The sequence below is a fragment of the Aspergillus fischeri genome, genomic scaffold, assembly GCF_000149645.3.
Source record: "Aspergillus fischeri NRRL 181 1099437636245 genomic scaffold, whole genome shotgun sequence".
In the NCBI taxonomy this organism is placed as follows: Eukaryota; Fungi; Ascomycota; class Eurotiomycetes; order Eurotiales; family Aspergillaceae; genus Aspergillus; species Aspergillus fischeri.
Genome location: NW_001509773.1, coordinates 1,249,374 through 1,275,655, shown reverse-complemented (window position 1 = coordinate 1,275,655; position 26,282 = coordinate 1,249,374). Strand labels below are relative to the sequence as shown.

General features: G+C 50.2%; 8 protein-coding genes across 8 annotated transcripts, besides 3 other annotated features; 4 read left to right on the top strand and 4 right to left on the bottom strand.

Moving 5' to 3' along the window:
* Window positions 1–616: 616 nt before the first annotated feature.
* On the top strand, window positions 617–1,220 carry NFIA_105770 (uncharacterized protein; the record flags this gene model as incomplete). The annotated part of the gene is made up of 3 exons (XM_001266985.1): window positions 617–718; window positions 784–1,084; window positions 1,132–1,220. The coding sequence occupies 3 exons, from the start codon at window positions 617–619 to the stop codon at window positions 1,218–1,220; spliced, it is 492 nt and encodes a 163-aa protein (XP_001266986.1).
* A 112-nt stretch (window positions 1,221–1,332) lies between these two features.
* On the bottom strand, window positions 1,333–2,847 carry NFIA_105760 (uncharacterized protein; the record flags this gene model as incomplete). The annotated part of the gene is made up of 2 exons (XM_001266984.1): window positions 1,333–2,348; window positions 2,397–2,847. The coding sequence occupies 2 exons, from the start codon at window positions 2,845–2,847 to the stop codon at window positions 1,333–1,335; spliced, it is 1,467 nt and encodes a 488-aa protein (XP_001266985.1).
* A 693-nt stretch (window positions 2,848–3,540) lies between these two features.
* NFIA_105750 (uncharacterized protein) lies at window positions 3,541–4,267 on the bottom strand (the record flags this gene model as incomplete). Its single annotated transcript, XM_001266983.1, has 2 exons — window positions 3,541–3,908; window positions 4,243–4,267. The coding sequence occupies 2 exons, from the start codon at window positions 4,265–4,267 to the stop codon at window positions 3,541–3,543; spliced, it is 393 nt and encodes a 130-aa protein (XP_001266984.1).
* A 2,645-nt stretch (window positions 4,268–6,912) lies between these two features.
* Window positions 6,913–8,819, bottom strand: NFIA_105740 (CAAX farnesyltransferase subunit beta RAM1; the record flags this gene model as incomplete). Its single annotated transcript, XM_001266982.1, has 7 exons — window positions 6,913–7,192; window positions 7,251–7,529; window positions 7,581–7,698; window positions 7,753–7,880; window positions 7,942–8,016; window positions 8,072–8,227; window positions 8,296–8,819. The coding sequence occupies 7 exons, from the start codon at window positions 8,817–8,819 to the stop codon at window positions 6,913–6,915; spliced, it is 1,560 nt and encodes a 519-aa protein (XP_001266983.1).
* A 2,954-nt stretch (window positions 8,820–11,773) lies between these two features.
* Window positions 11,774–14,196, top strand: NFIA_105730 (Zn(II)2Cys6 transcription factor domain-containing protein; the record flags this gene model as incomplete). Its single annotated transcript, XM_001266981.1, has 4 exons — window positions 11,774–12,874; window positions 12,933–13,784; window positions 13,839–14,037; window positions 14,096–14,196. The coding sequence occupies 4 exons, from the start codon at window positions 11,774–11,776 to the stop codon at window positions 14,194–14,196; spliced, it is 2,253 nt and encodes a 750-aa protein (XP_001266982.1).
* Window positions 14,197–16,118: 1,922 nt separating this feature from the next.
* NFIA_105720 (ubiquitin family protein) lies at window positions 16,119–17,116 on the top strand (the record flags this gene model as incomplete). Its single annotated transcript, XM_001266980.1, has 2 exons — window positions 16,119–16,356; window positions 16,437–17,116. The coding sequence occupies 2 exons, from the start codon at window positions 16,119–16,121 to the stop codon at window positions 17,114–17,116; spliced, it is 918 nt and encodes a 305-aa protein (XP_001266981.1).
* Window positions 16,438–17,029: a microsatellite.
* Window positions 16,512–17,029: a microsatellite.
* Window positions 17,117–17,549: 433 nt separating the features above from the next.
* Window positions 17,550–19,788, top strand: NFIA_105710 (putative RING and UBP finger domain protein; the record flags this gene model as incomplete). The annotated part of the gene is made up of 3 exons (XM_001266979.1): window positions 17,550–17,760; window positions 17,828–18,504; window positions 18,562–19,788. The coding sequence occupies 3 exons, from the start codon at window positions 17,550–17,552 to the stop codon at window positions 19,786–19,788; spliced, it is 2,115 nt and encodes a 704-aa protein (XP_001266980.1).
* Window positions 19,789–20,251: 463 nt separating this feature from the next.
* Window positions 20,252–21,280, bottom strand: NFIA_105700 (3-demethylubiquinone-9 3-methyltransferase; the record flags this gene model as incomplete). The annotated part of the gene is made up of 1 exon (XM_001266978.1): window positions 20,252–21,280. One exon carries the CDS (start codon window positions 21,278–21,280, stop codon window positions 20,252–20,254), a length of 1,029 nt encoding a protein of 342 aa, XP_001266979.1.
* A 4,704-nt stretch (window positions 21,281–25,984) lies between these two features.
* Window positions 25,985–26,005: a microsatellite.
* Between the last annotated feature and the right edge of the window lie 277 nt (window positions 26,006–26,282).

The window sequence follows — 26,282 nt, the reverse complement described above, 5'->3', positions numbered from 1 at the left end:
TGGAGCTGGAGTTTGCAGGCTGACTTGATTCGGATGTCAGTCAATCGAGTGGTTTGGATTTGGACTATATTCGTCTACGGTCGAAGTACAGATATAGTTGTGGTATTCATCAACTCCGTCTAGAGCATACTTATATCAGCTACTTAGCGGCAACAGAAACAGACAAGTCAGTAGAGGAAGTATGTGCAAGCACCACACCCACTAGCCAGGTCCACAGAGAAAACGGACGGATACCTACAGCCCTGCAACCGCCGAAACCTCAATCGCCGGCCCATCGACAATCGACAACGGCCTTGCAGATATCTGCGTGCACCAAATCAAACCCATTTCCGTGCCCTCGTTGCCAATCACAGCCCGTCCGAGCTCGCGGCCGATTGTCGTAGGCAGTCGGACTGTCATGTAGACTTCGAGGCTGGGAGTGATGGATGGATGGGATGGCTGACAGGCGCTGTGCTACGTTCCTTTTTTTAACTACGATGGTTTCCCGGTCCTCAGGAGCAATGCATTGCTTGCCTCATTCTGCTTTCCCCCTGGGTATAAGTTGCTGTCTGCTTTTGCTTCACGCCTAAAGGCAACAGGTTATCTATACCTGCTGCTGCACTAGCTAATCTTCGGGATGCCGGCCGTTGGACCCCGTGTGTCAAAGGAGGAGTTTATGCAGGCGCTGGGGCTGAACTCGCACGATCCCCAGCATGAGCAGTACTATCGAGCTATGAGGGTATGTCTCCATATGTCTATGTGCAGGTGCGAGAATGTATTGTACAGTATGCTGAGTATGTACAGGATGAAGCCATCGTCGTATACAATCGAATGAACCAAGATACCTCAGATCTGCTGGACAGCGTCAGAAATGACCCCAGCACCCGGCCACCCTTTTTCTGGCATCATATCCGCCCGGAGAGACAGCGATGGGGCATCATGGAGATCTCACGGAACGCCGGGCCCTTGACGCGGCCGCTGTTCGAGCGGGGCAACACCACGGGCGAGTACGGTCCCAACTGGGTGGCTGGCTGGTTGTTGTACAGCGTGTTTCGGTCGAGAGATGTTCGCAATAACCGTAATCGGCGGAAGGGTGACGATCATGGTAGGTTGGCCAAGAAACAGTATCGATGCATTGCTGACAGCGTCCAGGCCAGGATTCGAAAAGGGATAAGCAGACGGCACAATCGGACAGTGGACTGACAAAGAAGACGTATTATGACCCGGTGAGGAATGGATGATGCGGGTGTTTTAACGTTTAACGAGGCGACGGTGCTGGCTTGAGTTTTCCAACTTCCTTCTTTTGTATAGACAACCCTTTCATCGCTGGTCAATATTCATACAATCAATCAATCAATCATCGTCTCTGTCGTCCTTTGGCCGCTCTTCTTTCTGAGATCCGTTCTTGAGTCTTCTCTCCTTCTTCAAAGCCTCGGTAACGCGGTCGTCCTGCTCGTCCTTTCGTTCATCCCAATCAACGTCGTACTCGGCCGCGATGTTCTTGATTTCCCTGCGTATCGCATTGGCTTCATCAATGAGTGATTCCCACACCTGAAGGTCAATCCCTTTCATCTGGTAGAGTTTCTTTTGCCGCGCATTGATTGTAAAATCAAGCGCTGAACGATAGGAAATCTCGCGGTTGTGATATAGGAACCAAAGGTAGCCACCCATCAAAGTGGACAAGCTGACCAGATAGGTCACCGGCTCCATCGTATCCCACCCCAGGTCCGTCTCAAAGGTCAGTTTGTACACAATGTACCACCAAAAGGCGAGAATGCCAAACCCGCCAAGTGCCACCCGTTGAGCACCCCGATGCGCCAGCGCGTCACACTCATGCTTGATCTCCGCAAGACCCTGGATTCTGCGAGAGATCTTCCGCAGCCTCATCCGCAGGAAATATGTCCTCTCGTCGAATGAAGGCACGGCAACGTGAATCTGTTCCAGCCCCGCCGGTGCACCTTCGATCGTTACAATGAACTCCTTGGCCCGCGCGGCATCCCGGATAAAGTCTCCAATCTCCGTGGACTGCGACCACCGGATGAAGCGCTGCTCCTTGTCGCCCTGTCCAGGCCCTGGCCGTCGCAGATAGCTGAACGTTTCGTCCACCTCCTGAAAATCTTCCCCTCGTTTTGCCACTGTCGCGTCATCCTTTCCTCCTTCGACTCTGTGAATTTCAGCATCCGTACCTTCGTACATACCCCGTTTCGGCCTGATGGCGTCCTGTTCAAGCTGGAGCGCGATGAACGACACAGCAGGTGGTCTCTTCTGACCGTTCTCGTCTTCGATTGGGGGTACCTCGGACTGGATTAGACGTTCTAGATGGGATAGGGGCTGCTGCGGGTGGATCAGAATGGCAATCTGCTCAATGTCTTGAAATTGTCAGCCACAGCCAGAACCTCATACCAACAGAAACATACCTTTGCGGTTGATGGTTGTCAATGGAATGAGAAGCTTAAACAACCTCGACGGCGTCGTCAATAGCTTGCCTGCAATCGTATCGCCCTTCGTCATCGCCTTCGCAACTTTTCCCCCAGACTTCGTATCTCGGCCCGAATCGTCCTTCTCATTTTCATGCTGCTGCTGTACCTTTTTGACCTCAAGCCTCTCCAGAGGATCCGGTTCGGCTGATTGAGGCCCCCGCTTATCTCTGCTGCTGGCACTCAGTTGGAAACTCCGTCGACATGTCTGTGTCACGCGACCTGATGTCGACACTCCTGTGTATCGGATTCGGAATGATCTCGACGGCAAGGGCTGAGGTAATCGGTCAAGGATATTCAAACTATTATATTGGATTGAAGCACACTGACTTCCCAGCGTTGCAGACCGCAATGCAGCCGCAATGGGTGTGCGGCTAACAAGCGCCCGCATTTTTAGTGTCTCAGCTGAGAACCATGTGAAAGTACTCTGCAGGTTTATCGAGAAATCAACGAGATCTATGCAATTATTGGAAAAAAGAGAGTGACCATTGTTGAGAAAAGAACTCTATTTCAGATTCTCCATCTTCTAATATGTTGTTGGAGAGATCAATTGCTGATAAACAGGTCATTGAGCTGAGGCGGTGCCTTGGAACCTAGACGGATATACGTCATGATGCCTAAGCGAATAAGCAAACAGTGCAAACATAGCAACTAACCAGATTCATGCCTCAGGTTTACCACCGTTTTGGAAACATCAGTACAAGGATCCTAATTGCCAGGTAGACCAGGAGTCATCATTAAGAAATTGCAATATTGCTTCGATTGAACGATAATAGAAAAGGGACATCCACCTCAAGCAGTACTGGCCACCCCATGCAGAAAAATAAAGGACAATGCTCAACACGAATTCCAGTAACTCAGTCAGCCAGCCGAATCATCGTCATCTATCAAGGGAAAACTACATATCTTCGTTGCATGAAAGCCACTGGCAAAAGGCCCTTCAATCTATTAGGATATTCCAAGTCATGTCATCAATCGTAACGTCGTAAGTGTGTTTTTCTTTTTTCCCTTTGCCTTTTCCTTGTTTGAATTCGTGATCTCTCAATCCCTCACTGTTAGCCTCCGTCACTCGAATCGCGTGGCATTATCGTGCCCGGCTGCTAAAGGCGAGTGTCCTGGCTGAGCCCAGAGTCTGTCGGTCGAGACTGAGCCGGTTCCCCTCATGGCTTTCTGGGCTACTCCCACCGCTCCTGCTCTCTCCACTCGTCGAGGTATCAGCATCGTCAAGATAGCGGCTCTTCCGGCCCGTACCAATAGCCACCGGGATCCCCTGTACGATACCCCCGTGGTCATGGCCCGCAGGATACATGCCGTCGTTGATGGAGAAGTTCCGACAAATCAAGTACGCCCGCATGGCCGCATTCTCACGGGCAAGGGTCTCGGATTCGCATACGGAATCTGTTTGGTATTCGCGGTTGTTGACGCGCACAATGCAGGAGTATCCGCCTGTACCTGCGTAGGACTCGTATTGAGGTTCTGGCCAACGGCGGCGTCGACAAAGACCTGTTTCGCATGGTTATTGGCTGCTCAAAACGGAAGATCAAGTCTAATGTGTAGAGGATGGAAAGAAACCCGCCGTGGTAGTCAGGGATCAACGACAAATCAGAATGATGAGAGATAAAGCGGTTCATGTGGTCTTCCAGTGAAACCGATTGCAACTTGCAGGGTCCTTGAAGGAAGCGAAAACGAGGCCAGATTCAAACAGTGCCAAGCCCAATCAAAGGACGGAGTTTTCGTGTATACAACAATCCGCAGGGCGCCGATGGGGGCTGATGGGGTGACATACTCGCAAGATAGAGAATATAGTACATGGCGTGTACAGATAGCGGCCAATAAAATGTATGGGACGGAGCGGTATCGGTCTAGTATTCGCTGTCCTGGCTATATTGACCCTGCACGGCAACCTGGCAATCAATCCAGAGGCATTCAACAAGCCTCTTGGGAGAGATGGTTTTTGCTGCCCAATGCCCACGTTGTTCACACAATGATGCGATTTGCTAGCAGGGAAGGATCAAAAGTCCCTGCAGCGGGTCAATCGGCGTCGAGATGCTTAGTATAGATGAATGGGGACAAAGAGGGTCACCAAAACGTGAGCACATTGGAACTAGCGGCCGAAGGAAGACAGCAACATGGTAGACGGCTTCAATGATGATAATGAACGATCGAAAAAGAAAAGAAGGACGACGACCATCGGGCTAGGTATAATCGGCTCAAATAAACAGGTGGGGCTCCAGAAGCAGACGTCAAGTCCTATGTCCAACGGCAGAAGGGGTCAGAGGTTTCCAAGCGAAATTAACAAATTTTAGGAATGCCCTTTGTTCTACCATATTGGCTGGACTAGGAAGGTCGAATGTCGGCTTAATCATGATTGCACTAAGGATCTTTCGTGGGTGTGTTCTTCTTTGTTTTCTCTCAATTCCGAGTCGCGAGCCATATTGGACCGTTGATGCGTTGGCATGGCTTTCGACCAGTGATTAAGCTTGGGAAAATGGAGCTTCCTGGTCCATCCGCCACGGTGCTATTCGCCGCCGATCCATGCGGCAAAGATTGGCATGTCGCGCAGCATAACAATCTCCGAGCAAATCGTGGTGTCAATCTGCCATCGCTGCGCTGTTGCAGATGAACGCCCAGCCATCTGAGCGGAGGCCATGTTTAATCGGAATTTTCTGGCGCCTTTTTCGCTTCGGCGCTGATGCACAGTCGTGCGAAGGGGATCCCATAAAACCCCGCAACATAAGAAGAATGCAGGACATTTACTACTGTCCTCATGTTCAAGATATTGGGTCGCATCAGCGCGTTTAATGAAAGGCGTTGTAGAAAACCACTAATGCGCTCCCGTTCGTAACAAGATGCATGCCACGCAGGACGGCAGGAATCCCAATTCTAGCTCGAACCTAGAAGAATGAAAGATAAAATGATTATATAACCGTTACTACAGTGTATTAGAAGCGGACTGAAGGTTTTTGTCCGCAAAACACTAGTCGGAAGGAGACTTGCAAAAGCTGTAAAGAGGCGTTAAGCTGCGAAAGAACTCTGATCCCACGCCACAATGGCGAGAGTAAGTCATGACGGTTCGGCTAGTGTCCCGGGCAGGGACTCCCTTCCAATATCGACCGTTTCTCGGCATAATGCTTTCACTGTCCTTGGACTCAGAGCAGCCTCAAACTCGATCGGAACTAAGGAGGCGTGGAAAGGAGGGGGCACACGAGCTCCAACCCCAGGGTGGAAGAGCAAACCGGGATGAGAGGCGCCGGTCTGCCAGTCTGATAGTGGTGGTCGTCATAATCTGCCATGCAGAATTAGACAAATGCAATAGGTTAGTCCTGGAATTTCGACGGACGATAGTGGCCCAACGTGTGTGTTGTGACAGGCAGGCATCGGATGCAATGATGAGTTGGCAGTTCTCACTTAGGTGAAGTGGGGAATCCATGCCACTTTTCCTTGCACGACAATCGCTTCTGATGGCAAGGAGAAGCAGATAGAGCACGCAACGTTGATGAAGATTGGAGATGCCGTTGCATAGCATTCCACAGAAGTATACATCATAAATCGGGAGGAAATCCCGATGGTACTAAATCGAGTAGACACAATCAACATCGATGCTGACGACCCAGTTGTGGACGTAATGCAGGATGACTGTCGAGGAAGCCAAACTTACTTTCACTGCCGGTGCATGGCGCAAGTCTGCCTTCTTCTCCCATACAGGCGCTCGGACGAGTCTTCAAGTAACGAATAGAGTATGAGCAATCTGACATGTCCGTAAATTCTTCAACCCAGACGCCGAGAATGGGAGCTAGGCCAGGGGCAGAATGGCTCATGCAGTCTCATTTCCTCGAAATGCTGCCAATGAGGAAAAGTTGATAAACTAGGTAACTTGAGAGATGAAAAGGAGAAGGGGGCGGCTAAGCAAGCGGCAAGTCATGAGGAGGAAAACAGGCCTCGCTGCCTCAGTCACAATATCCGCTTAAAGAAACTAGTGAGTGATAGAAGGGGGTTAAGACTATGAACCTCATGTTCCCAACGACCTCGATTCTCATCCAAGCGATCTATCGATGCTTCTCAACCTTCCAGTATGTCAAACTCTCAACTGATCCCTGAAACCATCAAGTCCCCTGCCTCATCAATGTCGAGGAAAGGACTGTGCGGACTGCGACTGCACTCCGCAATCCTTAGCTTAGTCGCCTTCTATCCCTTGCTTCTAATCACCAGCTTCACTTCGCTGGTCAGCCACTCCTTGATGACGCTGAGCGCACGTTGGAATAGATAAATGTGCGACACATGTGACATGGTGAGCATAGCCCGTAAATTTGCTCTTAGTGTAACTTGAATTTGAACGAGTCACATGTACATCCCGACTGTCAGTGTGCAGTGCACACGCTGCTATCAGCTTCATTTGTTCGCTTTCTCGAACCTTTCCAACACCCCAACCCTTACACCTTACTTTTCTCGGGCTAGTCTACAGGTCGAAAGATTGATTTTCGAACCAGACACGTATACCTTCGGCTGACTTGTGTGGAATGACAAAAATGGGATGGAACGGAACGAGTCGGTCATTCTCAGCGAATACGCCAATGTCGGATCCTTGATCATCCGAGGCGAGGTTAGGGTCGTGCTTCCAAGAGAATGCAGAGCTGAAGTCATTCTTCGAGCTCGCACTTGAGTCAGTACAGTAATGGTGATATTGAACCGTGCTGAGCCCGGAGAGGGCATAACATGTATGGTATGAATCCGGGTGTCTGTAGACAGTCAGCCTTTGCACTTTTACTTCGAATGTTGGGGGCAGAATTGACATACTTTCCCGGTTTGTCTCGAAGGCCGCCAAGCTTGCACTGGCAACAAGAAAGGATATATCTTGTCAATCCCTCTCGACTGTAAAGATTGCCGACGGAAGCTCGCTTATGGCCTGCCGCTGGCTGAGTGCCATCTAGCGCAGCCTGGACGAGGGGCCAGCAATTTCCAACCCAGTGGCTGTAACACCCGTCCACCAATTTGTTGGTTCTGCCGGAGAAACCTCCCTCAGGTGCATATTGTCGAGCCGAGAGCCAGGGAAGGAGTGTTGCAACATTCATATATCTAATACACTCAGCAGGGGTAAAAAGATGATTTGTGGATGCGGATCCTTACCTTGGCACAACCACTTCAGGCCGACCAAGGAGACACAGACAGGCCAAAGCACAAAAGGCATAAGCGCCATGCGCCTCGGTGCCCGGACTCCCGGAGATACCACCTTCATACGTCTGACCTGCAATTTCACTGTCAATCACAACCAGGAAGCTCAGCAAAGGACGCCACTTACATCGCGAAAGATATTCAGGAAGGCCATCCGTGAATGTCTCCAACCCATTCTGCCGAGCTTCGGCTTCCGGGGGCAATGCTAGTGGCAAATCGAGGAGAGCATGGACTACCATCGCGCAGTAGGCGCCTCTGAGCTGGCGACTCAGTGAATTGCTACATATGCAGAGAAAGACTGATAGGGAAATGTTACCGCACGTCCTCTTCTCCACCCTCACAGACTGTAAAGCCGCCATCAGGCTGCTTCAATTTTCCGAGCCATTTCCACCTCAAGAAGGTTAGCGATGACTTGCAGGTAGAGGACGTGCCTCATCACAACTCACATTGCCTTTCGATCAATCAATTTGAATGCCTCTTCACCACCAACCATCGCGATAGACAGCACCGCAGCATAGCTCGATGCAACATGGGACATCTGGCTATGCCCTCCTCCAATCCCACCAGTGGGATTCTGTGCAGCAGTGAATGTGGAGATGACGCTGGCAATAATTAGTCGAAATCCATGTCGGACAGGGAGCCCGACTACATAAATTAAGGACAAGCTTACCGTTCGCGAAATCGAGTCACATCTTCTCCTAGAAGGCATAGCCCTGCCAAGGCCCAGTAAACCATCCAAGGGCGACTAGCATCGAGCGCGACAAAGGAGGCCGGATAGTCCTCCAGTGAGTCGTAAAGATACTCAATGTGGTCTTTGCGTTGAAGAGCGGGGATCCCATACTTGTTAAAGGGACCTTTTTGACTGTTGTGGATTCCCTTCAGCAATGGCAGGCATTTGTTGACTGTTTCGCTCTGAAGGTCAGTGGTCTCTGTGGAGAGCGAGTCGTGGATCAGAGGCGGTTCCCTGAAGAGCGCTGGAATTCCGGGATGGACTTGGCTTTCCCCCATCTTTCCGCTCTGGGAGGACGATGAATGGTTGTGGAAACTGGTGGCCGCTGGGGAGCGACTATTGACCTGCAGGTTGGCGCTGAACTTTCGACCTTTTGGTTTTCCTGCGGTCACGGATGGTCCTTGACTGGTCGAAGAGAAAAGGACTTTGCGACGGTGTTTCCCAGTCGCTGCGATAACAGGCATAGAATATCTAGGATAGTAATCAAGTTTCCGATCATACACTCATTTATACACGCGAGTAGAGCAACTTTCTTTGCGATGTTGCTATATCCTAATCATTGTTCTTTTCCACGTCAATGAAATCTTGCCATCCTCAGTCCATTGTTCTTCCGTCAAGTCAGGTGGTGGGCCTCGACCCCTCATGACAAGCGGGTACAAACAAATTCCCAAGCGGAAGAATTGACCTTTTTTTGTTCGCCTCCAGCAAGAACAGATGAGATCAAGGCTGACATCTCTTTATTTTACATTTAGAAGACTAACTCAATCAATTTCAATATGGAATAGCCACTCAGTCAATCTATTCGTTGCTTTGTTGCTCCCCAGTCTCCCTAGCCGGGAAGATCCCGTTCTCCGTCTCTGCTCTTTCTTTTTCCCGGATCCTTCCAATGCTGATCCCCGAATGGATCTTCTTCCAGCCTTTTAAATTTAAGTCCTTGACCTCTCAAGGTCAAGTCTGACAGATTACTTGACAACCTTCGATACCATCATGTCTAGGTGAAGGAACAGATAGGACCGTTGTGCTGCCTCCCTTGGTAGCGAAAGTCAGCCCCCAAATTACCAATGCACAAAGACACCTAAGGAGAGTAAGAGATCGATAATTGACGAGGACATCAAGAAATCAGTGAGAAAAGCGCCGCATTCCTGCCGAGGACACCGTGATTACTCTTTATACTCCGTCAAAGCCTTCCTTTCCTTAGTACGAATGCGTATCGATTCTATTTCTAACCCAACCAACAACTTTTGGGGCTAGGATAAACAATAGCAGTCGGTTCGAAACTAGCATGCATGTGGACTATTCCTAGCGATTGTTCATACCTTTCCCACATGCAATACAATAATCATGATCGAAAATTCTATTTCTCATATTAGTGATTTAAGAGAGTAATTACTACCGACGTCGCAACGTCATCAACGATCCGGGTCTTCCCTCGGCAAGAGCAGTCCCATGAAACAAGAATGCAACTGTATGTTCTGCTTGCGGTTGCTGGCGTGGCGCGCTGCGAGTAAGATCCAACGGAATGTCGATATCTATGAAGGGAACGAATGGGAAACTGGTCTGCACTTGTGAAACTGGAAAGTCAATACCTGTCTAATACTATGCAATCAGTAATGACGGAAACAGAGTGGCTTCTGCTAGCGATTTTCCCAAAGACCGTCTTGACGCCTTACTCGCCTGGAACCCAGAAGGCGTGCATGACCCCGTGCCGTCAAGCGTTGTCACTGACGCTGTGTTCTTCCCAGGTTTGTTGAGAGTTCAAGGGTGCTCAGAAATATTGATCAATTGCGATCTTGCAATGAAGTTTGTTTCGCGAATAGGCCTCCTCATTGACCCAGAGACCCCGGTCTGTGCAGAAACTCTATAACTTGATCGTCCCTAAGACGAATTTCTGCTTGGCAAAGGCTGAAGCTGAGGGGCCTTTGGCAGAGCAGAACACAAACACTCTAGCAGGAGAGTTCAGAGCTTTCCCCTCGAACAATAATCATCAGCAAATGTCGTCTTCTACCTAGCATCACCACAGGTAGCATCTCCGAACAAGTGGCCTGATATGCTTGCTAGGCAATAATGGTCTCATTCTGACAAGCAGTATCCCAGTTTTGGTACGATGATGTCCGTATCATTACGTACTGTCAAAGATGGAGCTGCTGCACAGTCAGCCACCCTAGTTGCCAACAAATCCAACGCTTGGTCTGAACTCTGGCCATAATTGGTTGGCGGTCCAATCCATCACCAGCGATTGACAACTGGACTGCCTTAGTCGCATGTACGGCAGACTACACTCACATATGATCCATGATCGCCTCATAATCTCCATACAGATCGTAATGTATAACCATGTACGATACTGTATGGATTGTCAGCGGGGTCTGTCCGAGTATTGCCACGCCTCAGAATTGAAAGTCTTTGCCAATCACGATTGATAATCAGATAATGACTTCAAGTCATTCGGCTCAGTAAGGTAACCGGGCTGGTAAAACAGTGACTAGTATCTTACCATTGGCACTGATCTTGTTGACGGTTTCCACTGATCTCCAGTTCCCGAGAGTCTCCCTGGGTCTCGTCCACGGAGCAGTCCGCAGCGCTACCGTGGTACTAAAGCATCTCAAAAGAACTCGGTACGGGTTTCCCGTATTTACTCAAGGGTATGCTGAGGCTGACTTTCAGACACAGTCAGGCCGTGATGTCGAGGTAGATACATGTTTCAGAAGCGCTGCATTAGGTGCATGGCTTCATACCTTAGATTCGGAAATCTCTGATGACTTCTGTTAAATCGCTGTACTGCCCACTTGGCGATTCCAAGATGATGATCGTGATTCATGAGGTGCGACCGACATAGGTGTCTATACGTTCTGTAAGCAAAGCGCACCTCTTCCGTCCTAATTCTCATTGTCTCAGACCCTCAGTCAATAAAATACCTGTCGTTTTTCCCGAAACAGCCTAGCTTGGTAAGTTCGTCAGAGTAGCCTTGAAAATCAAATGAGGCTTTAGCAGGAAACCGGCGTGGCATTTACCTTTGTCCCCAGTTTACATCCAATCACCTCACTCATCCTCGCCGGGTGACCATCAGCAAAGACAACAACCCCACCCACGATAGCGATAACTCCTTCCCAGGATCCTCTAGCGCAGCTCCAAAAGACGCAGCTTCCGCTCACCGCTGCTTCGTTCCCCACCGCCTCCTCTATGCCTGTGATTTCCCTCTTCTTCTTCCTCTCATACCCCCGGATTTTGGGCATTTTGCTCATCCGAGTGGCATTTGTCCTCAGGTTTCTGCGACGAATTTACCTTCAACCTCTCTTGCTGTGAACTCTCTTGTACCACCCTCACCTTGTCTGGTCTTTCTTTGCTGAGATTTTCCTTTTTTTTCAATTATTGCATTTATATTTCCTTCTTGATCTCTCGTAAATAGCTGATTCTGACAATGTCCAATGTCGATATAACCAACGATGGCTTCATCGGGCTTGACTACGACTCGAGAAGTTACATCCAGCCTCAGTCATGGCCCGTGGCGGTGGACCATCAGAGCTCCCAGCGAACAGAGGGATCGCGAGACATCTCTAGCGGTCACGCATATGAACAGTCGGTAGCTCAGGATCCCAACCTGATGGTCGACTGGCACTTCCAACAGCTGCAACCCCACCTTCAGTACACTGAGGAGGATCATTCGTCGGCTCAGCAATATACGACTTCAAGCTATGGAATGCCCATCCATTCGTCTCCTGTGGATGTCATGGCTCCGCCCCAGGGCCAGATGAGCTCCGGTCTTTTGGAAAGTGCTTATATGCCACTACCTGCGCCAGTCGACATGGTTCCATTTGGCTACCAGGATCTCCAAACTGAGCTGATGTCTTTCCCGGAGGGCCTGCCAGATTTGTCATCCTACGCTGCACCACGCAACTTGATTGGCAGCAGTTCCCCCACGGACACTTACTTGGAAGTACGGTCATTGTCGAGTAGCGATAACGGCTGGAGCGCCATCGAACCCCGTCACTCTCACGAATTCATGTTCCCCGATCAGGGCATCTTTATCAATCCCACGCAAACGTTGCACGACCGGAGCCTTTCTGAGTCATCGTACTCAACTTCCTACGGCAGTTTTGTTGACATCTCCAATCCAATCAACTCGCCCACCTCTGATCTTAACTTCGAGTCTGCCTTCAGCATGCCGAGACGGGTCTCCTACGATCACACCTCCCACGGCTCCCGGTCCCCTACTGCAGTCAGCCCTGTAGCAATTGTGCGACCTATTCCTGTTCCCTCCAAGAAGTCCACTTCGCCCACCAGGTCTGCTGGATCACAGGCGTCATCCTCATCGCCGCCCAGTAGGAAACCCTCGCGTAAAAGCCCAATCGCCGCGAAGACTGCGGAGACCAAGATCCGCAAGCAATCGCAAGCTGGAAAGCCGGAAGGCGAGAAACGTGTTGGAAAGCGAAAGGGCCCGCTCAAGCCGGATCAGAGAAAGCAAGCCAGCGAAATTCGCAAGTTGAGAGCATGCCTGCGTTGCAAATTCTTGAAAAAGACTGTAAGTTCTTCCGATCCGTAAATCTGCCAGCGCTTGACTGACGGGGCAACCTTCACAGTGTGATAAGGGCGAGCCCTGTGCCGGTTGTCAACCCTCGCATGCTAGATTATGGCAAGTTCCTTGCACAAGAATTGACATCAAGGAAATCGGGTACTTCATGAAGGATTGGAAAGCGGACTACGAGCGTCATATTACTCTCGGATTTTCGGTCGGAAACATCAAGGGTTTCTCAGAGCATGAAAGGACCTTGTTCATCACCCATGGTTATGGTCAGATTCTTCCCATTAACGCCCGGGAGGTTTACGTCCGGGATGATCAATGCTTCAGTGTCGACTGGGTCGAATCGATGCACCGAGAACCCACCCAGTACGAGGTCGAGACCGCCAAACTATCTGCTGGTATGGAAGGTATCTCACATGCCATGTTGTCTGATTATCTCGACCGCCACATTGATGGCAATGGTACTTTTGAGAAGTTTGTGGACGACTACTTCGAGGGCACACCATTCCTGACGCAGATGCTCAAGACTGCCTTCCGGTATTACTTCCGCACCAAGCTACCTGTGATCCGTAAAGCGTTGAAGCTCATCATCGCCTACAACCTGACTCTCCATGTCACAATGGTGGAGGGTATAGGCGAAGAAGATGGCTTCCTTGGCAAGATTGAGGACCCATCATCGAAGTTCAAGGGCAAGATCATGGCGCCTGTCATGATCAATTTCCAAGTCAAGTGCGCCATGGCTAATATGTGGCGCGAGCTGCAGAAGGATGTCCTCGAAGAGCTGTCGAGTCTTTACTCAAGCGTGTATAGTGGAGAGAAACTGAAGAACTGGCCTACGATCTTCATTTTAGCATGCATCCTATTGGCAGTGTGGGAGGAAATGCAATTCGACTGCCATTACCGCACACCGGTGAGTGGCAATTAAGCACTGCTGTGAAAGGTTGAATTACTGACATCTCGGAAGGACCCTGCCGCTGTGGAGAAGTTCTGCAATGATATGGAGAATATCCCTGTCGGAGTCATCGTTGGCTTGTTCCAGGCAATTTCGCAGAAACTCCCCGCTTTCACTGATTGGGAAACACAAAAGCACCACCACTTGCTGTTTTCGAATCCAGATGTTTGCAACACCATGACCGAGGTTCGCGAACATGTAAAGCAATACGGTAAGCGGCCATCTGTTTCGCCCTAACCTGTTGCTGAGTACACTAACCTGCCCCACAGAGAGCTATCTGAGAAGCCGCTCGAATTCGAAATTCGACCGCAATGACTTTGATTGCTTGTCGAACAAATTCATTTCAAGACTTGTGGTTCGCGCAAATTAAGATGACGAGATATGAGGATAAAAAAACCACGACCTATATCGGCCCAAATGTGTTACGGCTGAGCCAGCGCAGTACAACCCAATATGAGACATGTCGACCTTGATGTTTACGAGATTCGCCTGAAGCGAAAGCGACTATCACTCTTTTCGCATTTGTGTCTTATTTTACGGCCGCTTTCCTGCTGTCTTGACCTTTTGTGGACCCTGATTGACAGCGTTTATTTCTTCCTTTTTTTCCTTTGCTTCTTTCTCAGTGATATACGTTTCTCGCATAGTGTTTCGACAGCGATGATGAGTATCACGAACGTCATGATATTGTATGGTCACGAAGATGTCTGACAGCAGAGATGATGAGCGCGCAACTGAGTTGCAGACGTATGCTAGAGGCTAGTTCTCGCGTCATTTTCACCGAGTTGCATTTTCCTTTTCATTTAGCGAGTTTTGTTTTCATTATTGTGTTTAACTATGAGGGGCATTATGATCGCTCCACGGAAAAACTAGGAGCTAAGCTTTGTTTACTCTCCGATTGAACTTCGCTGGATACCAAGGCAATTTGCAATTCCCGTCACGAATATTATATGTTCCCCAGCTAGCTATTCCTCTCTTTGCTCGAATAGACTCCGGATCGATGGCTGTAGAGCCATTTGATCAAGCAGCATTGGGATTATCATTGTGTGCCTCTAGGTCGAGGGTCATCCAAACAACATTCTGAACAATGTCGTATACCAGATAATCTGGGAGAAGTGGATACGGCTGCCTTAATTAGGCATTGCCTAAGGCCTCAAGGCAGAGAATCTACCGAATGCGAAGATCACATGACGCCTGATGGCTGTCCCGCATTACCATTTGTGGTAGCCTGGGGCGGCCGTCTTTAGTAGTGACAACACTATCAGCTGAGGTGTCCACTTTCCACCCCCTCTCCGGCCGATAAGGCACGTCATCGGTGTATGACGCAGTGAGAAACTGAGAGTTGAAGCAGCACAGAAATCTCCGGCGGCTAAATGCGATAATTAACAGTATCAAGGGATTCACGGCAGGATCAAAGGTAGATATTTCGGAAGAAGAAATTTTCTCTGAGTCTGGGCAAGGCTAATCGGATCTTGGGTGTCGAGGTGGTGTGAGACGGCAACCAGTGGCGTCAGTGGCGGGTGTAAACGGAGACAGACTGTAGGAAACATCTCGGACTAGGGATAGACTGAAAGTAGTGATATGTCTAGTCGCAGCTTTCCCAGACAATGGAAGTCAGGAAAGAGATTTGAAGGTATGGAATAGGGGCAAGGTTAAGGAGCGATGGAACTTCCGCCCGTTGTACTCCGTGTCTCCGTTTATTCACTTCAGAGTACCTTAGGAGGATGTAGAATAAGCTCCGTTTGTCATCAATATATGCCACTATTATTACTCAGCTACCAAATATGATAGTTACAAGGTACTTACAAGGTACTTGAGGCGCCTATTATTGAGTCATCAGGCCGAGCGACGACCGGAAAGGCAGTTTTCTAGCAGTTTCCCCCAGGTATCTGTAGAGAGTTTGGCCAGGCGCAGGATGTGAATGGCCAAACAGAAACCAGGGAAAGCGCCAGGCGGTGCCAGAAAAATGTCCCTGCCGCTCCTTCTTTCAAACTTTCCTTGCGTCACGTTATCCGGCCTATCTCATCACTGATTCACTGTCGCCGTTTCTGGTCCTGGCCTGGCCTGACTAAGTCGCTTCGCCTCCGCCTCCTCCCCTCTCCTCTTAGGAGTACTTAAACCTCTCCTCCTTCCCTCTCTCGCTCCTGCTCCTTCCATCATTTCATCATCTCTCCTTTATCTCTCTCCCTCTTTGAGGTATTCCACTATCTCCTTACTATCTTCCTCCTACTGTTGAATACTCCATCATCATCCTTTTAACGAGCAGACTGAAACACTCCTCACATCGTCCTCACCATGCAGATCTTCGTCAAGACTCTCACGGGCAAGACCATCACCTTGGAGGTCGAGTCCAGCGACACTATTGACAATGTCAAGTCGAAGATTCAGGATAAGGAGGGCATCCCTCCTGACCAGCAGCGCTTGATTTTCGCTGGCAAGCAGCTCGAGGATGGCCGCACTCTCTCCGACTATAACATTCAGAAGGAATCTACTCTGCACCTGGTTCTCCGTCTTCGTGGTGGCATGCAAATCTGTAAGTTACTTTGCCGTCTGCCCAATTTCGCCACCCTGGTGGCCACATTTTAGGATCGCTCGCTGACTCATTCACAACAGTCGTCAAGACCCTCACTGGCAAGACCATCACTCTCGAAGTGGAATCCAGCGATACCATTGATAATGTTAAATCGAAGATCCAGGACAAGGAGGGTATCCCTCCCGACCAGCAGCGCCTGATTTTCGCTGGTAAGCAGCTGGAGGACGGCCGCACTTTGTCCGACTATAACATCCAGAAGGAATCGACTCTCCACCTCGTCCTTCGTCTCCGTGGTGGTATGCAAATCTTCGTCAAGACTCTCACCGGAAAGACTATCACATTAGAAGTGGAGTCTTCGGACACCATCGACAATGTCAAGAGCAAGATTCAGGATAAGGAGGGTATTCCTCCTGATCAACAGCGTCTCATCTTTGCTGGAAAGCAACTTGAAGATGGCCGTACCTTGTCTGATTACAATATCCAAAAGGAATCCACACTGCATCTTGTCCTCCGTCTGCGTGGTGGTATGCAGATCTTCGTCAAGACACTCACCGGAAAGACCATTACCCTGGAGGTGGAGTCCTCCGACACGATCGACAACGTGAAGAGCAAGATTCAAGACAAGGAGGGCATCCCCCCTGACCAGCAGCGTCTCATCTTCGCTGGTAAGCAGTTGGAAGACGGGAGGACCCTCTCCGATTACAACATTCAAAAGGAGAGCACGCTCCACCTGGTGCTGCGTCTGCGCGGTGGATGCTAAATGGGAGAAGGCATCCTTTCACTGATTTGACGACATTTTACGGCTTGAATGGCCTGCATGGCGTTTGGATGGCTTATGGTTTCTATCGATAAGGCTACGCTGGGCATACCTTTCTTTTTCTTATCGCCACGATTACGGCGCATTACATACTCTATTAAGAATCAATGGACCAGTTGATATCTCTGGTAACACTCATTTCAGGTGAACTTGTAGAAGCTTGTAGAAGTTACAAATGACCCTTCGACAACGCCATTTTCTTTCCGTAAGTGAGTTTCCCTTGTCAAGGCTTTTTGCCACAACGCACGTGACTCCGGTGCCAACCAAGGAACCGAAAGCGGAGTGATAAGCAACAATATATCCTGGAGACTGTGAGGTAATTAATGAAGCTGCAATATCACGAGCAATTTAGCAATGGGAATGAGCATCGGTCGGGATGTCCTCCTACTTTTATCATTTGGCTATCGAATTGTTTGCTCGTCCTCAGTCCGGTCTTGGATTCGCCTCTCAGAGTGTCGACCATCGACCACCTACGTCTCTGTCATTTGACTCTGCATGTGAAGCTCTGCTCCCGTTCCAGAAGCGGGCCCGACAGTCGATATCAACGATTTATAACAGCCACCAGTCTCGGACCACTTCTTCTCAATGTAGGTCTCATAGCCTAGAATTTGCAGAACTCTGAAATGTATCATGCAGCTCTAACGCAAAATCCAGCGGCGAGCGCGACAGCGCCGACCCATCCTACTGTACCCCACCTCTACACGAAATCACCGACGAGTGCGAGCGACTTTGAGAACGATCTCAGACTAGACAAAATATCAATCGAATGCGTTGATATGGTACCCTCGGAACACGAAAGCGCAACGGCTTCGAAACGGATTGGCAAGCGAGACGTCAAGGACAACCCGGTTGCGACCGGGATCGGCACCGATATTCTCGGCGGGCTACGCACCAAGGGGAAATATATACCACTTGATCAGCAGACGTCGGAAAGTATCTGGGGTATTGTGCACCTTTACCGAGATGCAGAGGAGACGCCGTTCCTCGTCGGTGAGGATTACCCCCTGGAGCTGAAAGGGTCGGCGGCGGCGGCCAGACAGCCGTATGATCAGCTCGGCGGGCGCCAGGATGCGCCGGCCAAGGGCCACTCACCTTCTCTGCGCCAGGATGAGGATTGCACGACTCTGTGCATACTTGCGGTGCCATCTTACATGTCGCCTTCGGACTTTCTGGGCTTCGTGGGCGAGGCGACAATGGATGAAGTGAGCCATTTCCGAATGATCAGGACGGCGAGGGCGAATCGGTATATGGTTCTGATGAAGTTTCGGAGTGGGAAGAAGGCGAAGGAGTGGCAGAAGGAGTGGAACGGTAAAGTCTTCAATAGCATGGAGGTGAGTCTCCTCGGCTTCAGTGTTTCAATTCGTGTCGCATGCTGATTTCTTCCACAGCCGGAAACGTGCCATGTCGTTTTCGTGAAGACGGTTGAGATACAAGCTGTCAAATCCGACTCTGACGTCTCCGCATCCCAGCAGAGCGCGCCTTCTGCTTCGCATGCTGCGACAAGCCCCCAGCGGACGGCCATGTCTACCTCTGTTCAGCCGAGCTCCATACCCACTGCCACCCTCTCGAGTAAGCCCCTTGCGCCTCCCACACCCGCGCTCATCGAGTTACCCACCTGCCCTGTGTGCTTGGAACGCATGGATGAGACGACGGGGCTGTTGACGATATTGTGTCAACATGTCTTTCATTGCACCTGTCTGCAGAAATGGAAAGGAAGCGGATGCCCGGTGTGTCGATATACCCAAGATGATTTCCGCAGGGGCAGTCAAGGAGCGGCCTACGGAGATGAGCCGGCAGAGTGCAGCGTCTGTCGCTCCGAGATCAACCTCTGGATCTGCCTCATTTGTGGAAATGTCGGCTGCGGCCGCTATGACGGCGCGCACGCTTTCGCGCACTACAAGGAGACCTCGCATGCGTTTGCAATGGATCTTGCCAGTCAACGCGTGTGGAGCTATGTAGGAGATGCGTACGTCCACCGGATCATCCAGAGCAAGACAGACGGTAAGCTGGTGGAACTCCCTGCAGCGGACAATAGCGCGCTTGATCCTCCCGACTGGAGCGATGCGGTGCCCCGCGAAAAGCTCGAGAACATGAGCGTCGAGTACACACACCTCCTCACGAGCCAGCTGGAAAGTCAGCGCGCTTACTTCGAGGAAATCGTCGAGCGAGCTGCCGACAAGGCATCGCAGGCTACCGCTGCGGCCTCCATGGCACAGGAAACCGCCGAAAAGGCGACTGCCAGTCTGCGGGTCCTGCAGGCGCAGTACGATAAACTGACTGCAGAGACCCTTCCCGGCCTCGAGCGGGACAAGGCTCGAGCGGAGAAACGGGCAGAGAAATTCGAAGCCATGACGCGCAAGATGGAGAAGGAATGGCGAGAGGAAAAGACAATGAACGAGAGCCTTATGAAGCGTATCGAACATTTAACGGCCGAAGTCACGGAGCTCAAAGCCGCAAACGCAGACTTGACCGAGCAGAATCGTGACCTCACGTTCTTCATCAGCGGCTCGGAACGGCTCAAGGATCAAGGTGAGGATGTAGTGCAGGGGACTGTCAGTGTTCCGGATCCTCCGGCCAACAATAAGCGGAAGGGCAGGGGGAAGGGAAAGAAGTAGTTCGGCATCAGCCGCGATGGCTGTATGTCTATGGTGGACCTGCGAGGAGACTTCTCTGTCGCAGTCCCACCGCAGTACCTTGGCCCGTTGATCAGGAAGGTATGCAGAAGAGACTTAGACCAGTTGCTACCAGTCAGGTCTCTACGCCACTGCCCCTCTGATACCTTGGGCTCTCCGAGGGACAGTTCCTCGTTTACATTGCGAGTGGGGATTGCTTGCCTTCTAGCCTATACTAGTGAGGAGACCCCGTACGCATAACACGCTGGAGGATTGAAAATTCGCCCTTGTGTGAATTGCTCCACCAGAATAAGGCACTTTCGAGCAGAATAGTTCAGTGCTCGTTACTGAAATCACAGCAAATCTGCTCTATCCTTATTGAGAGAGATTGTACTTCTGTTGGCTTGTCCGTTATCTAAACCAGATCTATACATAATATACAAGTAGCAGTACAAGAACCTCCAGCTCAGTATCCACCCTTCCGCACAGCCCAGAAGTAGTTGCCCCAGCTCTCCGACCCGGGAACCAACTTCCACCCCAAGCCAGGGAAATACATGACACCCGTGCATTTCCACTTCATACCCTGCAGCGCCTCACTGCCCGCACGCGCCGCAGCCCCATCCGAACTCCTCATCAACCCCTCCTGCATCCACCCCTCCAGTTCATCCGGATTCACAAACTTGCTCCATTCATGCGTGCCGCGGGGCACGACGCCAATCGGCCACGGCGCCTCGGCAATCACCTGGTTCACCAGCCACGAGGGCAGGGTGCGCGCTATCGTTGACCCGATCAGCCAGCCGCCCGGTCTCACGAGACGCAGGCAGTCTGTTAGGAATGCCAGTGGGGAGGAACCCGCGCTTGAGTCGACATGCTCGAGGACCTCGAAGAGGGTCACGACGTCGAATTTCCGGTCTGCTTCGGCCTCCGCCTGTGTCGCTGTCTCGGGGACGGGGGAGGTGCTCGGGGTATCTTGGCGGAGGACCTCCGCGACAAAGTCCTCGAGCGTGCGGTTCTGGTAGCTGAAGCGGCCGGTGCGGAGGTGGGAATCTACGTTTGGATCGAGGCGGGCGTGGTCGCGCGCGATCTTGATGAGGGTTGGGGAGGGGTCGATGGCTGTGATCGAGGCGGCGCAGGTGGGGGTCGTCGGGGACGAAGGGGAGATGGGGATTGTGCGGGCGAGGGACTCGGCGAAGATGCCGCCGCCGCAGCCGACGTCGAGGTAGCGGAGGGTGTTGGTAGTGGTCGCGGTGGGTGTGGTTTGTCGAGGCGGGGGCAGGGACTCGGCCAGGCAGGAGGCGATGAATTCGTGGCGGAGGGGGTTCATGAGATGGAGGATGCGCGAGGGGCCCACGGGATCCCACCAGCTGCTGGCGAGGGCGGAGAAATGCGAGAGTTCATTTGCGGAGACGGAGGAGGTGGAATGAGCACGGGGAGTGTCGAGGCGGCGGAGGAGGGGGGCGAGCGAGCGAAATGAAGTTGTCCGTATAGAGTTCATCTTGATTTGAGCCGCAGATTGTCGATACGATTTCGTGCGATGGATCAATGCAAGTGCGCTTGCCTATGGCCGATGCGAGGTTATCTGGACAAACATGTTAGCGTAAGGCCTGTTGTGAAGCAATCGAGTCACAAACATTGAGTCGCTGCAGCTGAATTGTGGTCTTGTCATTCCATTAGAATCCTACAGCAGATTGGTTCTGTAGATAGAGCTTGTGGAATTGAGATCAGTGCTCCTGTTATGATGAAGCGATTCCCCATTCCGCGGTGGCTGTAAAGAATGGCAAACATGCCAAGCCTTTGACAGCAGATTGTACGTCTATTCAGGTTTGAAGTTCTGACGATTGTTTTTACATTGCTCTTAATACATGGATGATTTTCATTCCATCTTTCTCTGTGGATTCAATATTTCGTCAATAGCTGTCTTGAACAAGATCTTCTTTCTAGTGAGTCGAGCCGGAAGCAAATATGCAGGAGTACTAGCCGTAGGACATAAGCTGCAGATATACATATATAGTCGTCTCTTTTCTGCATTTCTTCCTTTGAACGTAATAGATAGCCCTGGCAGCTATGGCAGACTATGCCTTGAGGTATTGCTCACTGCCTCTTATCGGATGAGCTACAGCTTGGCTTGCTTCATAGGGATTCTCCAACTTTCAAAATATATATATATATATCTTTCCCCTAGATGGACATGCATACAATGTGGCACATACAAAGCACGACAATATCGTAATAACATTTATAGATCCCATGATGAGACTGAAATGCAGATGGAGTACATTCTCTCAGTATTCCCCTCACAGCTGAAGACCAGTCCGTACAGTCGACCTGGCATCATGCTCGATTGAAGACCTGTGGTACGATCGACAGTCCATGACAAAAGTACATCTAAGCCAAGGCCACAAAAGACATGCAGACTACAAGTATGGAAAAAGGGGCAAGACTAGACTACAAGTCAAGACTCAAGAGTGAGACAAGATCGCGGCAATGGACATCATCGTAACCCCAAACAGGAAATACGCCAGAACGTTCTTAATTTGCCGTGCAGCAGTGCAAGGGCTGGTGGATCCTCCTGGGGAGACAAAAAAAATTCTACGCGTCTTCCAGAAGTCTTCCTTTTCTGATTTATCTGATTTAATAATATCCTTTTGGTTCAGTAGCATGGTTTATGGAGCGAGGGTACGACTCGTCATATATCCACCTACTAACCAAGCCTGTCGAAGGAAAGAGCCGACTGTGCGACTATGATGGGTGATGGGTGGGTTCACCTGTTGATTTAGGGATGGTATCACTAACGAGTACCTTACGGAGTATGAACTATGGATATCAGTACTCCTATTCAACGAACTATCTGCAGCAGCACTGATTGCTGACGAGGGAGTATCTGGGTACCTGATCTCGTTCACTTTCCCTTCCCCCTGTACTACCCATTACTGAGCGAGGTTCTAGTCCTATCGGGTGCTCTCGATTTGGCATCTTCGCCGTTGGACGGTGAAGGAGCATCGCAGGATACCCCGTGTGGCTTGCCGCAATTGCGTTCAGTGCAGATTGGTGGAAAGCTACATGATCGCATCTGCTGTGCCACGCTTTGTACTTGTATGTTATGTGTTGTGCTGTGTCGTGTTGCTATGGAGTACCGCATCTATGAACTTGAACAACGTATATGCTTGCAGACCTGCAATGTCGGTCAAAGCACAATCTTCCGGTGTACAAAGTAGCACTAACAGCTCATGACTACCTACTGAACAGAGAGTGACGAGGATGTGAGAAATATCGATAGTAAGCGAAAAGGGGAGATGATCCCACCCATGGAAGTTTTCTAGAACATTACGCAGTCGGTACTAGTGCAGGAGTGGCTTGAGAATTTATGCCTAGCGTGATAGCATGTCTCATGTTATGGTGATCGATATTATTATGATATTCTTGCAAATTACTGGTGTATAGAAACACACAGACCCATTTTAATTTTTTTAGTGCGTGTATCAGCCACCACAAGCGGGTGGGCTCTCCCCTTTCCTCGTAGCCTTGTTCTGGCAGTAAGCTACGGATTCCTACGGAGAGGCACGGCTCGAAAGTTGGGTAACCTGAAACCATCTCAAACATCGAGGCGTTGATGGACTAAGTGATTTGTCCAATGAGAATCTTAGGAGTCACTTGCCGTCGGCGGTGTTTAGATATCGAGAAGCAGGCAATAGGAGAATCCTGAATGTCATGAATGGGATCACGATCATGGGGTGTCAAGAATAGCTTCCCGGCTACTTTCGGCTCCGAATAGCCTGTACGGTATAAAGTATAAACTGGATCGCTGTTGACGATCAGACGAGTCAAAGATGGCTCTATTCCATACAAGGCAAGACGAACAAGGAGAGGGGAAAGCGATCCGCGTCATGGGGCTGATGGAGATCACCACCAAAGACTTCTGCAGCACTTAAATGGCGCTGTGACAACTAGGGGAAGTATACGAAAGAGAGTGGTTGTACGGAGTAGGTTTGTACTGTTTGAGAATTGATGTTCAGACCTCCTAGAACCTTACTCGCAGGATTGCAGGTGGCTGCGACGGACGCAGAAATGAGGAATCAGAACAGGGAAAGATAGAGAACAAATGCTTCCATCGTGGTCCCCCGAATACCTTCTAGAAGGATTTCGGAAGCCCGGACTGGTCTTGGCGTTTAACCGCGTGGCCCCTGTGTGTCTGACTCCTGACTCCCTAGTCCTACGAAGCAATGAAGTCAAGTACTCCGTAGTCTCCGTACTAAAGTAGGCTCTGAAGTTGATGTGATTGTGGAGAGTCAATTTGAACAGTTCACCAATCATCAGGTCCTGCTAAGGGGAGAATGACCAAGGCATTGGCATTATTATTGTACCGTCGATACGGATGGTCCATGCACTAAGACACATAGTCTCAGTTTAGTGTTTCCAGCCAGCACTAGCTGACTAGGAAGTAGTGAGTTAGTAACAGAACTAGGCGAAACTAGCCCACTGCTCCCTTCGTATGAGCCACATATTCCATGTCATCGACTCAGTAGATGGAGTCCCCAGCTTCATGCTGAAGTTGGTGAAGTCTGTGATGCCCCAGTAAGCATGCAGTCCGACGTGACATGCAGACTGATCAGTAAATGGACCGGGGCGGTAAATCCGTTGTTATGCGGAAAGCAAAGACTTGTCAGTCATGGAGTAAACAACTATTTCTCCGCGGCCTAGAGACATAGGGTTGCATTGTTACCCAATTAGTGCCCTGTGCCCGCCATCCACAATTCGAAACTTTCTAGAAGGAAATTAACTTTCCCACCGTTGCTGTTCGCTAATATGACGCCATGCGCGATTATAATTTTGGCTGAAGGGCTTAAACAATGGTGAGTTTGTGACCCTTGGAGGCTTCGATTGGGTTTACTCCTGTCAGGCCCGTCCTATGAAGACGATGCTCGTTGCTGATCGCTCACTAGCCGAGTCAGAAGTCAGCGGCATCGCACCTTTTGAATTTTGAGCAAGGGCCTCCCTGTTAACAAATGAGCATTGTCCCTATTTTTCTTAGTCTCCTGAATATCAGAGCATTTCGTCAGCCTTGTGTAATTGATCCTCACTCATTGCCGGCAACGAGAAGCGGAGTAAACTACCTAGTACGTCTGCACTTGTAAGGTTCCATGTGTCGCACAATGGCGAGTAATCTTGCAGTAGGGGAGTGATAACGGGGCCGGAAAGTGTGCCGCAAGTCGCAAGTCGCAAGTCCCAAAATAGTGATCGTATCTGGCGTATTATCCCCTTGTCATTGATTTCTCCTTTTTTCCTTTCTGCAGGTCATCCTTGCAGAATGATGAATGTCTTAGGAGATTCCGGGGTAGCCAGTAGAAAAGTAAGCTTCTCAGGGGGCCATGGCCATGCGCTGGTTCGTCTCGGTTCCTGAATCGAAAAAGAGTCATAACCGAAAGCGCCGGCCCTGTTGCGTCATGAACCCTCATCCCTGACCTTATGAGGAGTCTAGAGGGGTAGACAGGAAATTTAATAAACTAGGAGGGATGGAGAAACACCCATCACCAGAGAAATCAACGAGCCACGAGATTGAGATCATGAGGCATCACCGCAGGGCCAGAGCAGACACCAGGGATCATCGTGTGTATCGTCTTTAGTCTTCAGACATTGCTCATTATTCCTTACTCGTCGTACAGATCGGCACCAGTCTGAATACGGTCTCCACCACTAGAGCCGAATCTCGCACGGCCAAGGGGACGGGGAAGGCCACGTTGTGGAGCCGAGGGAAAATGATGGTGACCTTCTGCTGCCGCCAGCTTCTTTTCGGGGGAGCCTGTTCAAAGTTCAAACAGTTCAAGTGCTCAACAGGAGCCACTTAGGCCTCTTGGGGGCGGCGTTCTAGTGGAAACGTGCTGATACCAGTAGTAGTGTCCGTTGACTAGTTAGGCTGCTCAGTCCTGAACCAGTAGGAGGTCGGTAAACTAATAAATAATAATAACCCATGAAAATAAATGATTTGTTATTGAAATAATAAAACGCGCTGAATACTTGCTAATAATAATCATCGCAATTAAAAGGCACGTACTAGATAAATGGTTAAATAAATTAAAAAAAAGGGCTGTACGGTAGTGGTATGGTGGAAGAACGTGTTTCTGGAAGCCTTCCATCATAACTTAAGTAGGTACTCGATCTCCGGCAGTCGTCCCTTTATTATTGCTGTTACTTGGTACCGCTGTCATCATCATCATCATCATCAAAATCTTTTTGTCATATTTCCTTCTCTCACTGTCCATCATTCATCGAAGCGTCAACGCACCTTTGTCCCGCCCGACCAACGGTGACTGTTTCCCACGCGGAAGACGAGCGTCCCATCGACATCATCTTGAACCCGCGGAACTTTTTTCTGGTCGCAGTTGTTTTTCCCTCCCTCGGCCTCTAGTTTCCACCCAAGCCACCGCTCGCGACCTATCCATCCGCGGTCAGCTTCAGCACAGGATCTTCTCTTCCATTCTCCCTCCTCACTGGGTACGGAT